The 14,388-nt window shown below is 43.1% G+C and overlaps 1 protein-coding gene across 1 annotated transcript in view; it reads right to left on the bottom strand.

Annotated features, from left to right (window-relative positions):
• Positions 1-14,388, bottom strand: part of LOC139337694 (RNA polymerase II elongation factor ELL) — a 25,920-nt gene extending 11,532 nt beyond the window's left edge. The window contains exons 1-4 of the mRNA XM_070972404.1: positions 14,247-14,388; positions 11,471-11,518; positions 936-1,063; positions 307-461 (exon numbers count right to left, since the gene is read on the bottom strand). Of these exons, the coding sequence (XP_070828505.1) occupies positions 307-461; positions 936-1,063; positions 11,471-11,518; positions 14,247-14,384 (469 nt within the window). The 5' untranslated portion in view covers positions 14,385-14,388. The remainder of the gene's footprint in view (positions 1-306; positions 462-935; positions 1,064-11,470; positions 11,519-14,246) is intronic.

The raw sequence follows: 14,388 nt of genomic DNA, 5'->3' as shown, positions 1-14,388 counted from the left end.
CTGGCAGGCAAGTTGGCATGCTGCCTGAGCAATCTGGTCAAAATGAAAGGAAAATTACAAGAAAGAGAGGCATCCCTCTCGCATGAATAATCGCAATGCAGCACTTTGATCAATTATGTGATAACTTCCACACCATATGGCAATTATCAGCAGGATGAAACGGTGAGAAGCAATGGTTTAGAAGCTTTCTGGGAACATGAAAACTCTCTGGTTATCTGTCCTTGATCCCTCTGTGCTTGAAGGCGGCCACAACTGAGGCTGGAAGATACAACATAACATAGATACAGCTTTTTAACAAAAGCTCACTTGGCCCCGGCTTGATCTCGATTGCTGAGCGGCTCCAGATGTCCTTCTCCACCTGAGACATGCGCTCCCGGGTCGTCTGGTAGGAGTCGTCTGTGGCACAAACCGTGATCTTGTCCTGAATGCTGCCCTGGCCCTCCAGGTGATCCCTGCCCTCCCTGTGTGGAGGAGAAAGGAGAAGATTTAAAGGTTTAAGATTACAAATTCTCTGGCTCGGCTCAATTAGCTGGCTGTCTGTCAAACACAAGTGCTAGGGATTCTTGCTGTCACACAAACTGGCTCTTTGACATGTGTTTGCGTGCAATTTCTAGTCCTGTGTTAAAAGGCAAGAGTACAAATAAAGCAGCTCTAATCTAACCCTTAAACCAACCCTTTGACCCAGCATAGGTACAAACACTACCGCTCTGTTTTCAATTATTACTGGTCACACCTTTGAGGTCAGCTGTGGCATGACAGCCTTTGGGTGTTATTGTAGTCATGTATGAATATACCCTGACACTGGTACTGTCTGTTGTTGCAGTCTTGAGAGAGAGGCCACTGTTTGGTAATGCCCTGCGGTCTCTGTCTGACACTAAATTTACTACGAATTCCATTTGCGGCCAACTGTGGAAAGAGTTATGTGTGCTGCTTACCCTGAGACATACTGGTGAATGCAGTCGAAGCTGGACTGAGGCTTGTCTTTGCTGTCACTGGACAAGTAGAACGAGAAGACTCTGAATCCATCAGGGGATTCCGGCGTCGGTGCTGGGATCTTTACGTACTGTCAAGATAAATACAGAAGCGCAAAAACAATGAGTATGAAGTTATCAGGACTGTTGTTTAGAGGAGTGGAGTATCTTTATGATGAAAAGAGAAAACAAACACCTTCATTCGTGTTAAAAGCAAAGTCGTGATTTTGAAGTTTTACAGTGCTCTCTGACAGGCTTGAGTGTATCTGCCTGCGTTGCTAATTTGACTGGTGTGTTTATGATATTTGCTTTATCTCTAACAGATGTAGTCTGATCTGATTCAATGTCATCTCAAAGTGGAAAAACACTGGATAGTCACACAACAAAGTAGCTCCTTTTATTGAAACTGATTCGAGTAATCTTGAGGAATCTTGTTTTTTTGTTGTTGTTGTTTTTTTCACATTAAATGTGACCTAAATAATCTCCCGTTTGGGCCAGTCACAGAGGCTGCAGGGTACCTCCCAGGTCAAGGATGATGACCTGTAGCCGGTCATGGGAGGAGCCTGTCTGAAAGGCAAAACATAACAATAGTATAGTCGACAGCGTTTTCACTTGGCCGATAACCTCTTCTGTCACAGACTGTCCACGGCTCCCTAGCAACACGCAAGCAGCAGGGTGAAGTCTATCTCCGTCAGAAACTTGTTACATAAAATGACCCAAAAACCCACTTCCACTAAAAGGCCAGTTCAACATAGAAAGTCATTAACCAACAGGTAATATGTCCTTTAAAACACATTTGGCAGCAGCTCTCTTCTACACTGCCTGCAGCTGTGTTTCAGCCTGAAAATGGACAGTTTAGTACTTTTGTTGATAGAATGTCCTAGATTCAACAGACGCCTGCTGATTATAAACCATCCTTCACAAGCATGAATACATGCTTAGTGATGAGTTGCACTTCATGTGAGATGGCTGCAGCAGCTCGATTTTTCCTCTCTTTCACCTCTTTTTGTAGCAGACCTCGTGGTAGCACCTCAGGCCAAAGCACACAGGCGCTTTCTAACTGCAGGTCTCAAGAAAAACAAATGTCAGTCAGATGGACTTGAAGCTGCCTCTTTAGTTATCAGCCGCAAGTGATTGATTATAAGCTGACTGGCTCAGAGCAAAGTGTCCCTGGCAGATGTGGCAGGCAGGACTATAGCTGTCACAAATGCCCAGTCATGCAGCAAAGCCATAAGCATTTTTTTTTTTTTTTTTTTTGCAGCACAGAGCCAATGAAAAGCTCCTCTCCTCAACACCCCTCCTCCTCTTTTAAAACCCAACGCATGCCATTCACCCTACCCCCATCAGCCTCCAGCTTTCCTTCATGTGCACAAGCCCACCCATGTCAACACAAAACACAGAGCAGCCCACAAGGCCATGGACACTTGAGACACACAGCTGACCATTAATTCTGACCTATTTATGTCTGACCGTTCACATGAAGTGGTAAAGCAGAGCCCTGCATATGCCTGCTTTGGGTTTTACGCTAATTAAGGACGATCAGCCAAAAAAGCATCAAAGTGAGGAGGGACAAGAGGCGAGCCGTGTCCTCAGGAGCTATTACTTTAGGAGAGTAAAGTAGTGGCCGCCTTGACCAAAATTAGAAGCAACAAGTGACTAAAACAGGGTTACTGAGGTAGAGAAAGGCATGCAGAAGAGCTGCATTTGAATTTGCTTTAAAATGAGAGTGCTGCAACACAAAAGCTCGCTCGTGATAAGACGAGAGCGCACACATTTAGCATTGCAATAGTGCCACCATATCTCCTCTTTCTGTCGATGGCAGCAGTATGAGCCCCCTCCAGCCATGCATTAGATTTGCCTGTCACCCCCATCCATGCCACCGTGCACACTTCACATTCTAATTCTAATCAATGTCACTCAGGTCAGACTGTTCAGAGGTTGCCCCCGTTTTATTCACAGCTTCCTTCTCAAGCTTCATAACCATATGTCTTTTAACCCATTAGTTCCCAGTTCCTGACTCCTAAAGCGGAGCCTGTCTCTCTAAAAACCAGGATCACAAACTTAACCCTGAAAGTGCATCAAGAAATAAAAAACATGAGGTACTGAACTTGAAACTTAAAAGAATAGATTGACATTTTGGAAAATACTCTTATTCACTTTGTTGCAGAGAGTTAAATTAGAGGATTGATACCACACTCATGTCTGTATGATAAATACAACGCTACAGCCAGCAGCCAATTACCTTAGCTTAGCACAAAGACTGGAAACAGGTAAACAGCCTGGCATGGTACAGTACGAAGGTAACATAATCCTCCTAAAACACACAAGCTCATTATGTTATATCTTATATCTCAGCTGCCTCAAACTATTATTGATCTTTTAGTAGAAGATTTGATGTAAACATCCCATGTAAAAATGTCTGATTTGCAGTTAAGGCAATCCTATGAAACACTGGATGAACATCAGCCACTAAAACATAGCTAACAGTCACTAAGCCAACAAATTGAGTGCGCAATGCCAGATATATTGTCATTATGTCAGTACAGACTTACCAAAATTGTCAATTTTTTTTTCAGCTGCAAAAACTGCAATTAATATTGTGGTCAAATTTATTTTAAAAAATCCTTGTCAACAATGTTGTTTTATGAAAAAAAATATATTATCAGCCATCATTAGATTCAACGTTAGGAGATGCTCTCACTCTTACTTGTCTGCTGTCGTTAGTGCCATACTAATTTTATCACATCAAGATATAACATTCACAGTTGAGTAACCTGGTAAAGTCAAAGGCATTTTCACTGTATACCAACAACAAGACGAACCAACTCAACAACAGCAAAGACAACTGTAGCCCGAACAACCAGAGGTGTACAAATTACAGCTTTAAATGGTGACTGCAGAGTACACGAATCATCACAGCCAGTTTATGCAAAGTGGTCTTTTTCATCATCATCCCACCCAGCCTGATGAAATTAACTGTGCCTTTTGATGTGTTTAGTCCGTGACACCACTTGTGCCAACAGGTTTGTGGTCCTGAAGCTGCTGTCAGTCAAGTAGTAGGTGTAGATTTACAGAGACGCTGAGTCATAGACCTCTCCATATGGAGCTCTGGTCTGATCCCCTGAGGCTATATCTGTGTGTGTCATTTTGTCTTTTTTTTTTTTTAGGCACTCCCACTGGGCACATGCAGGGAGTGAGGTCAAATATCTGACGGTTTAGGCTCTGTGTCAACAGAGAGAAACTACTATCGGTCAAACTGATAAATTAGCGAACAAAAACAGAGACACTGAACTTAAATTCCTCGCTTCAAACGTGAGCAGCATGAAGTTAAGGAGGCACAATTAGTACACACAGGAGAGTTTCTTAAAAGTTCACAAAATTAGAAAAGTTGAGACACAGCTCACAGAAAAATGCAGCTCAGGACAAGGTCTGGTGAGTCATGTATACACATCTGACAGAGGCTCTGGTTACATGACTCCAAACTGCAGTTCTATCAGGACTGTCAAAGCAATTCTTACAGCTGTCAAGGACAACTCGGAAATGCAAGGCTGTGTTTGAACTGCTAGATGTTATGCTTTCATTCAATAATATTGGCATCCACATCAATACTTTGTGTGTCACCCATGCAGATGGTGATAATGTTCTGATACTCTGGTGTTCAAAATGAGACTAATCTCATACTGAATAAGCTGAATGCTGTTACTGAGGCAGAGTCAAGTATCAAATATCCCAACAACATCAGTTTAACTCAAATTCTTTTCATTTAGAAACATGTCACTGTAATTATTAAAAATGCACTTGTATTTATGTGTTCAGTAATAATCCAATTTTTCCTGATATACAGTATAATTTGAATTTTCTATTCCTGCTACACGAGCTATTAAATCAGTGCTATTTGTGCAGCTCAGATCGAGGGAAAGAATTCATTAAATTGCTCATGCTCCATAGTATTTTAATTATGACTGTGTGAGTCCTTAAATTTGATGATTAATTAATCACAGAAAAGCTCGATGTGGTATTATTATCATCAGAGGGTCAAACTGAACGGCTTCACAGAAGCAGTGAGAGCTGCGTGTTGTAACACTGCCCATTATCATGATACAAGTCAAGTTTAGCCGTTGGACAGTTACAGTCAGAGCAACCACATGGCGTCAGAACGGCGATCCATAACACCTTGTCCGTGCAGCCCCCCATGGAGCGTACAGGCTGATACAATAACTGCCTCTGTGGCCACGGCCCAGCCACATCTGCTACTCCAGGGCCTGTGTGTTTGGAAATGTCAAATACTTTCAAGCTGTTATAAGGTGTGAACTGGACTGGAACAGAAAATCTTGGCAGGGGGCTCAGCAGATGAACAAGGACAAAGGACACCACTGGTGGTGTCCTTGTAAAACTTCATCTTTAACTCCCCGAGCATGTTTAAACTGCACATCTTTGATGGGGTTAAACAGAGTTCTTAACCCTGCCATTTGGTGAGGGAGGAAAAAATAGCTTCATTTAAGAGATATCCCCCCCCCCCAACAGTCCTGTGCCGTTGCAAGCCAAACATCTGCAGGGAAAGATGAGAGGATAGTTTCTCTCTCTGTCTTTCTTTTCTTTGCTCTGCAGATGAAAGCAAGAAGGCAAGGTTCCCAGCTCTGGTATTTGGCATGGCAACACTGAGATGGGAGCAGGCTCATGGATATGTGATTTACTCTGAAGTCTCTGCCTCCTGCCCCTGTCTGTACTGACACTAGTTACCATTGTCTTCTCATCTGAGCCTACTCAGCCATAGCTGCTCTGTGAGCTGCCCGTCTTTTGTTCTAGCGTCTTCCCCCACAAAGCTGAGTGCAATGGGCTGTCGGCCCGCCTGGATTATTCATGAACAGCGGGGACGTGTGGCTGTGTGTTGTTGGAGGGTAAAGGGAGGGATTAGGGGTTTGGGTGTGTATGGCGTGGGGTTGGGGGGGGGGGGGGGGGGGGGCAATGGCGGCAGCTCCCAGTGGAGCCAGTGCATGAGGGATGGCCCTAAATAGTCCTTCTTTAGGAATGTGCTGTGCGACTCAGCATGGAAGAGGGGGATGGATCCTGGCTGGAGCAAGTGTATCTGTTCCTAATTCCCTCTTTACAGTATTTAGGTCAAATGTTAGTGCAAAGTTGAGATGCATCACATAATGGACGCCACAAGTTGAGACACTGACACAACAACAACTGAAAACATCGGACTGTCAGCCTTGCTTTCGTGTCACATGCAGTCAAGCAAGTGCAGTGATGCTGATGGTGTCTCAGAGATACGCAGGGGTCAGATTAATTATTCTTGTCCAATGTCCTCAAGCTTGGTTCAGTATGATCTGCAAGTCTGCTGTGACTCATTTGTTCAAAAACAAAAGAAATGCGTGACATCACCCCTTTCGGTCTAAATTGTGCTTTCAGTGAGCCCGGGTGGATGTGGTGGTTCCTGTGCTTGAGGATCTATTCATTGAGGGGGGTTGGTAGAGACAGGAAAGCAAAAGAAGGGGGGGTGGGGACTGACGGGAGTTAGTGTGGGGATATGGGGATGGGCAACTGTCGAGCATCCCCCAAGGTACTGCCTGTTATGCCAAGCAGAATCAGTCTTTTTCCAAGAAGCTGGAGCTAATCTGTCAACCTCAACAAACACTCTCCGTCTCCCCACCTCCGACACCAGCACCCACCCCCCATTTATTGTAGGTGCCTTCCTCCTTGCACACAGAGGAATGGAGATTTTTAAAGCCTGTGTTAAGTGATGGGACACTCTTTCCTCTATTTGCAAAACAACACCTAAAACCACCTTTTTAAAAAAAAATCAATTAGACACACTCAGACTGTGTTTTTCTGAAAATGGATTCCCCACTTGCCTATTTTGCATTAGATGATGACGGTTTGGAAGTCAGGAAATTCCCTTTACACGCTGGTTATTAGACCTCAGATGCACTGACACCAGTAATGTTTCCCTTGTTGATTCCTCACTGTTTCACTGGAGCAGCCCCACAAAACCACTTGGAGCGTTGCATTGTGCTCCCATTACTGGACTTTTCTTTCCATGCGAGCAGGCCGTCTGTAATCCTTTAACAATTCACAGATTGTGCGTTGGAAAGTTTGTCCAAACCTGATTAACTTGCAGGGAAACGTGGAGAGAGAGGGGAAAATCCGAAAACATGCACCGAGATGTGACGTGTAAAATCAGGTTGGTGTGGATTTTAGAGGTAAGCCAAATAACACGGTGAGTAACACGCAGGTGTGAGAAAAGACATCAGAAACCTTCAAGAGTTCAAAACATCCCTGTTGGTATCTATGTGCATGTTAATGTAGTGAAACAGTCTAGGAAAAATACTCCTTTTCATGCAGTGTGTATCTTCCACCACAGCACTAAAAGAGATTACATAAACCTGTTAAAGCTCTTTGTCTTTCGGTTAAACAACAGCTCTCTGGTGTTAGTTTCAAGCTTTAAAGACTCCTCGCTGCTGAACACAAAAACACAGCCCACGATTACTCACAGCGTCAGTGTTGCTGCTCCTGTTGTGCAGCATTTTAAAATCTGAGATAAAAATTATTCGCGATAAGACTCATCAGAACCGACACCATATGAAATGCTTCACCGTTGGCTGCTTGTTTGTTTTTTATTAAAAATCAACAGCTTTGTAGAGAAAGATTTATCAGAGGTCAGTTCAAAACTTCATTATAATAATGGTAATATTTACAGATCTGAATGATTCCCAAGTTGAACATGTTTAGATGGTGAACGAGAGCTGATTCTATTAAAAGATGCACAAGATTTTACTAAAATTAGTGTTTTTCTACAGTTAACACACACCGTCACTCTGATTGGACACAAGCGGCTCTTCTCTTTTCACAGAGCTATAGTTGCTCCATATATTAATATGGATATGAATATTATATTCTGTTGCATTTCCCTGTCAAACAGCATCTCCATGTCCCATTGGTTTTATCTCGGTGCCACTAAGCTGTGGTTGTTCACACTGAATCTTTCTTGTTGGGTTTGGAGATATTAAGCCTATAATTTAACAGCTGATCAAACAGTATTCAGATTTACCCTTAGTCACTTATTCACAGCAACATGTGTAGTTATTGTGAGTTTTTCTCACTGCTATTTCCAGTTTCGTAGGGTGGTGCTTCATATTTAGTCCCAGTGGTCCTGGATTAGCTCGGAATGTAAACAAACAACACAAAGCCACCACAAGAACTCACAACTCTGCCAGTGTTTCACTGTATTTCCAATTCTGGCAAATTCAAGTTTTTAGATACCTTTGGTCACACTGCCTGCACAGTTTGTGCCATTGATTTCTGATCTTAGCCATAAAATACTCTTAAAACACCACTAGTCACCATGGCATCCTTCAGAATCCCTTGTTTGAAGCTAAAGAACACAATAATGACAGAGGAGCTAACTCAAGAAAGGTCCTCTTCAGGATCTCTTGGCTTGTTCCTAAAATATACTGTATGATCTAGAGATCCTAAGGCCAACTGCCTCTGCATAAACACAGTGGGCCTCAGACGAGCAGAGAACACTTTTGCCTGGCTTAACACATCTGGATGAATAGAGCGGCGTGTGCCCTTTCAGAAACACGTGGGACAACTCTCCCTCTCACTGCTATGCCACTGGGAGAGGACGGCTCTCAAACCACATTCCTGTTATTGTTATTCTAATTAGCTTCCAGGAAAAAAAAAAAAAAGGAGAAAAAAACATGATGTGTGCATTCACACATACACACTCACACGCTGCAAAAAGCTTATTTGCAGTGCGAGCAGGAGGCGAAGCAGAGCGGCATGGTGGCAGGGGGTAGAGCCGGAGCAGCCGTGTGTGAGATAGAGGCCCTGATGTCTCCCAAGGATTCAGCCAAGGCATGGGGTGAAATGGCAAAATAATCAAGAGGGCAGGCAGGAGGGAGCCCAGGGGAGGCTCAGCCTTCACACACAGTCGTCATGAGAATGTCTTTAAGAGCACCTCTACATTCATCCAACGCGGCTGCCTTTATGTGACAGCTGTGCACGTACATACAGACAGGGTCATAAACAAAAACAATTACGCTGGCAACTGCAATTCAACATTTATGAACTGAGGAGGAAATGAACCTGATGTCACACCTGACACAGCACAACATGCAGCATTCAAACGTAATGTCCATGCTTACTATGACAATATTACGCTCTTAAAATATATATTCAGTGGTGCAAAGTAACGCTGAACTCCTCAGTGTTATGCCACCATGTCATGGGGAGGTGCAGAGCCCTCTAACTGAAATAGAAACAAAGATAAGTATGTAAAAACAAGCGCTGTAGCAATGGATAAAACACATTTCATAATCAATATGCACTCTGCAGCACGGATCTAATAAAGAGGAACTTACACAAGCCTAATTTCTTACTAAATGGATATAGATCATGCCACCAAGCAGGCGCCGTTGCCAGCCATAAAGGAAAATAAGCACTAGGATGTGAAATTCCAGGCCATGGGAACCCAGACCAGCTCTGGATGTATTCTTTAATCCCTGGTGATTATTTCAAAGTAATCCAGAATCTAATTTCTTCTCAACTTCCAGCTTTAACGAAATGTGAATAAAAGGACATTTCTACTTCTCCTATTTCTTTATAGTTGCATCACAGCCTGCGCTTTCTTTTTTTATATCCTCTCACAGCTTCAGGCGCTAGTTATCGATCAAGCCCGTTCACTTTGCTCCAATATCATCCACTTTTAGGCCTATTTAGAGGTGAGGTAGATTCAGAATTATTTATTGTAATTTGTAAGTTGCCTCGAACACAGGTTTCAGGGGCATCTAAGAGCTTGTGTCTTTCATCGCATGATTACTAGCTTGGCAGGCAGTTTACAGTGTTTGGGCTAAATGCCGCAGGGTCACAGAGAAAGGCAGCCGAAAACCTCAGCGTGCTATTTCTCGATAGGAGCCCTGGCCTCTGATACCGCTGAGCCCTGGAGCGATGCCAGGACAGTGATTTGAAGAATTCCTCTGGTTTTTGTGGCCCTGGAAGTGCCCCTTTACAGGAAATGTGACATGAGCCGTCACAGACAAAGATCAGAAAGAAGCAGTCGTGGCTTCCATGATCGAGCTCTACAGCTGCCAACCGTCAGTGGACTCAGACCTCCTCACTCGCTACGCATGACCTCTCGGGCCTGCTTTTGAGGAAGAGATGAGCTCCAGCAAACACTTATCCAGCAAATAAAAAGTAAGGGAAGACATCTGTAAACCTCCAACATGGAGACACAGATACTGGTTATCCTCTCGGTCTGTTGTATGCCAGACTGCCATGTTCACCAACATCCTCCCCCCACTAACGGCTTAATCTGGCCTCCCCCACCACCAATGGTTGCAGCTACCTCATTAATGCCCAATCGTCCAGCTCGGGGACTATTGTCAGAGGGGGAGGGAGCCCATGCTTGAATTCCGCAAAGCAATTTGAATATGTAATGTGCCAGCCGAGATATAATCACCAAATCCTATTCAGTGATTAAAGAACACTTAAATTGCACTCACTTAACATTTCTTCACAGAAAGACTCTCATGAGCAGGTTAATCTGCTGCTCATTTTACAGATGTTTCGCCACATGTTTACACATATTATTTGTGTTTTGGACGAGCTTAGTGTGCCACCTGGATAAAAATTCCACCGTTCATGTATCATTCCTGTATTTCAAATCTTTCATGGCTGCACAGAGACAACAGGCATGGAGACATGGGGACTCCCTGGGGTTCACCAACTCCCCTCCCTCCTCCCCCTCCCTGAACAAAGCCTCCCCAGTTGCGAGCCTGACCCAGTAACCTGGCTAGCAGCCTGGGGGTATAGCGCACCCTGTCTTAGGGCTTCCAGGGCCTGTGTGAGCACACAGGGCCAGCATTTGTGTACAGAGCAAAGTCACTTTCGTCAATGCAATCGGCTCTTGCGGGGATTAGAGCAGCTCCTTTTAGACAGGGCTGATTGTGTGGTAAATGTGTAGTAGCCTAGCAGGCAGAGCCAGGGAGGGTGTAATAGTGGCCCAGCTAATCTGGCCGGACACAGGCATCTTTCTTTACAGACGCTTCGCAGGAATTCCCTCTTGCTTTCAGCACCAAGTGTTTTAGCAGATTATATATCTCCTCTCTGTACACACACATACAGTCCAGGATATTTGACACAACATAATATAACTGAGCAAATTAATGACACATTTCCCTCAGGCTTTGGGCTCCGGTGCATTAAAAGCAGCTGTATTCTCCATGCTGATGACTGGATAGTTCAGCTTTCGCATTTTAACAAATAAAACAGTCCAAGGCAACAAAATCCATCAACTGAAATGACACTAAAATCATCCCGACATTTGGAAAGCCACAAGGCCAACCTCTTTGCGGGTGCATGCATGTGCTTACTGAATGCTTCAGAATCAAACAAGATGTGCAGAGGAACTGTCACAAGTGTGCTCCACAGCAAATCAGAACTAATTAGAGCATTCAATTTCTGAGGCATTAAGGAGAGTATGCAAAACATCTTACCCCCTGGCTCCCCTTGAAGCAAATCGCTGGCTGATTTGATAGTGATGCCTGAGGAGGGAGAAAAGGAAGGAACTGGTCAGGAATCGTGTTCATGGTTAATCGAACAGACAGCTCATACATTATGAGTGGAAATATACTGCATTATTCCAGCGCTGGTCTGGGGATTTCTCTAGATGGCAGCAGTCAAGACTTGGTAAACTTTCCTCATTAAATGCCAAGATGTTGCAATAATTGCTGTTTCCCATCAGGGTTTGTCCTGCTGAATTACTGTATTACGTATTTCTATATCATCCATTCTGCAGTTCAGGGGTTTCCGGCCCTAATCTTCAGAGGAACGCATTTGATTAATCGATCTATAGCTTCCAAAAAACCTTGCTCGTGTCAATCAGCTTGCTGAGCATGTTTGTGTGCGTTTCAGCTGATCTCTCTTCTAAATGATTAAATGAATAAAGGCCACAACATATCCCAGGGGAGAGACAACGCTCCTTCTGAAACCAATTATATTTCTTTAAAAAGGTACTTTTTATAAGCTCTCTGTGCTGTGCTTGTAACCGTGCAAACATCATAGTGTTTCTTTCCCACCCTACTGATAAAAAAATAAAATAAAATCGGAAAGAAATATCTGCCTTTGAGGCAACATGATACATGGTTAATAGATGGAGACTATTATCTGTGAAGTACAGCTGTGCGTATGATTGACAGCGCTCTTTATTTATTATTAATGGTTTTAGGAAATGTCTTCCCTGTTGAGGAGCATTGTTGTGATTTTCTTTATCATCCCTTTGCTTTTAATATTGAATGAAATAATAAAGTTTAAAGCACGCAATGTTTGCTACATATTACAAACACAGCTCGGGGCTAAATCAGACTTACTTACTTTAAGGTCTGAATTTGTGTTGACCATTTTCTAAAATGTAAGGATAATTATTAATATTCACTTCAGTTGAAAAATTGGTCAGTTAATTGGCAGCATTTTCTTATAAGGAGCTTTTAATACTAACTTTTAGAAATGTGAATAAATCATTTAATCTTAGAAGATGTAGATTAGTTTTGAGTCATTAATAAGAATTTCAATTTTGGGGTTGCCAGGTTGTGAACAATGCCTTTGCACCCTCCTCTTGGTGGAGCATTTGGACCTCCATCCATTCATTAGCAACTTATTGATAACTGGAGACATGACTTATTAGAGAGTGAGAAACCTACAAGGGCTTATTAATGGATTAATACAAAATAGAAATGATAAACACCAGCCAAATGGATTTTTTTACAACCCAAAAGCAGCTGTTATTAATTGCTTATAATTGATCTGCAGGGCTATTAAATGATCTATTAACAATGAATGAGGCCATTACTTACAATAATATAGAATGGGTGCCTAACAGAAAGTGGTAGAGATGAATGAATTAGTGGATCAACAGAAATATGAACACGTGAAATATATGTGAATACGTGGTGCTCTTCTACAATAGAGTATCTTTGGGCTCTGTTGGGCTGCAGTTTCTGACATTTTCTCTATATTTCGATGTTTTCTCAGCCAAACAATTAGTTGAGCACTTCAGAAAAAAATCTGCCGATCAATTATTCATTTGATATAAAGGCTCGTTTCTCCCCACCTCAACACAGACATGAGAAATATTAATCTAATACCAGGAACTCTTTCAGGTTGAGCTTCCTGAGGGGAAAAAAAAGAGTCTTCCACACCCCGGTGGGTGTCCGGTGGTCTACAAACAGGACTTTATGGGATGGTCTTTGACTTGGAAAACTTTCCTGTGCTGCCTGCTCTGGCCTGGAGGAAGCTGTCAGGCTGGCTGAGCTCTGGAGTTTACTCTGCTTCACAGACCAATGAGCTCCGGAGCAGGGCGGGCTTCCAGGCGTGTAAAAGGCGAAAAAAAAAAAACAAAAAAACAATAATACACAAGAGCCCGACAACAACTTACCGAGCCCAGCACGGACTGCACAGCTCAACCACCGACTCCCACATCCGCAACCAAATGAGCCTCCGACTGCAGCCCTAACTGTGGGACTCACTGTCTTACCAAGCAGTGCTCTGGGAAAGACCATTTGGATAGACTGAATTATCTCGGTCTAATCTAATGGACCATAAAAGCAATAAAACAGTCTCCAGATTCAGAGGAGTCGAATAATTTGCTTGATAGCTTGTTCATTAATTTATTCCCGACAGCGAAACGAGTTGGAAAAAAAAAAACATTTAATGACTGACAATCATCTGTGTTCGCCCATAATCTAAATAATGAATTTCAGAGGTATTCATGGAAAAGCAGCAGGCTCTCAAAGCTCAGGGCATTATCTCAAACCTCTGTCAGAGGGGAACTTTAATACCTTTTGGTTTTTCGGGAGATTACGCTTTGGTAAACAAGCAGACGCACAATTGAAAATAGCCCGAGCTTCTTCTTTTTCTGCTCCAAACACGTTTCACTCATTGATAGGAGAATTTAGTGAAATCGCTTCATTCATCAAAGTCTAATGAGTTGCCTGTTATGATCTCAATAAATCAATCTTTGCCTGCCTTCTACTGTATCACAGAATAAACCAACACAGACAACATTTATCAGCCACCGACGCTTTAGTCGATGAGATATGAGCGACTGGACTCTTTCAACTTTACTTTTTTTATTTGTTTGCTACAAAAAGGAAGAACAAGCTGCGTTTCCAGTAGAGATTTTACAGTTCCCGGAGTTGGGAGGCGATTAAGAGAATGAAAATATAGATAGGAAACAGGCACAAGCTCAAAGTTGAAGCCGATAATATGTCTTACCTTCAGGTTCTGGTAGGCTTCCAGGGTCCGGATGGCAGTGTCAGTGAGTTTGACGTGGTACAGAGTTTGATTCGGGGTGTTTTTGTTGATTTTGCCACAGGAGAGCCCATACCGATGCTCCTGTCTCAGCGCTGCCATTTCT

Source organism: Chaetodon trifascialis, chromosome 10 (genome assembly GCF_039877785.1).
Source record: "Chaetodon trifascialis isolate fChaTrf1 chromosome 10, fChaTrf1.hap1, whole genome shotgun sequence".
Lineage (NCBI taxonomy): Eukaryota > Metazoa > Chordata > Actinopteri > Chaetodontiformes > Chaetodontidae > Chaetodon > Chaetodon trifascialis.
The sequence above is the reverse complement of the archived record's forward strand: the minus strand, read 5'-3'. Positions and strand labels throughout refer to the sequence as shown.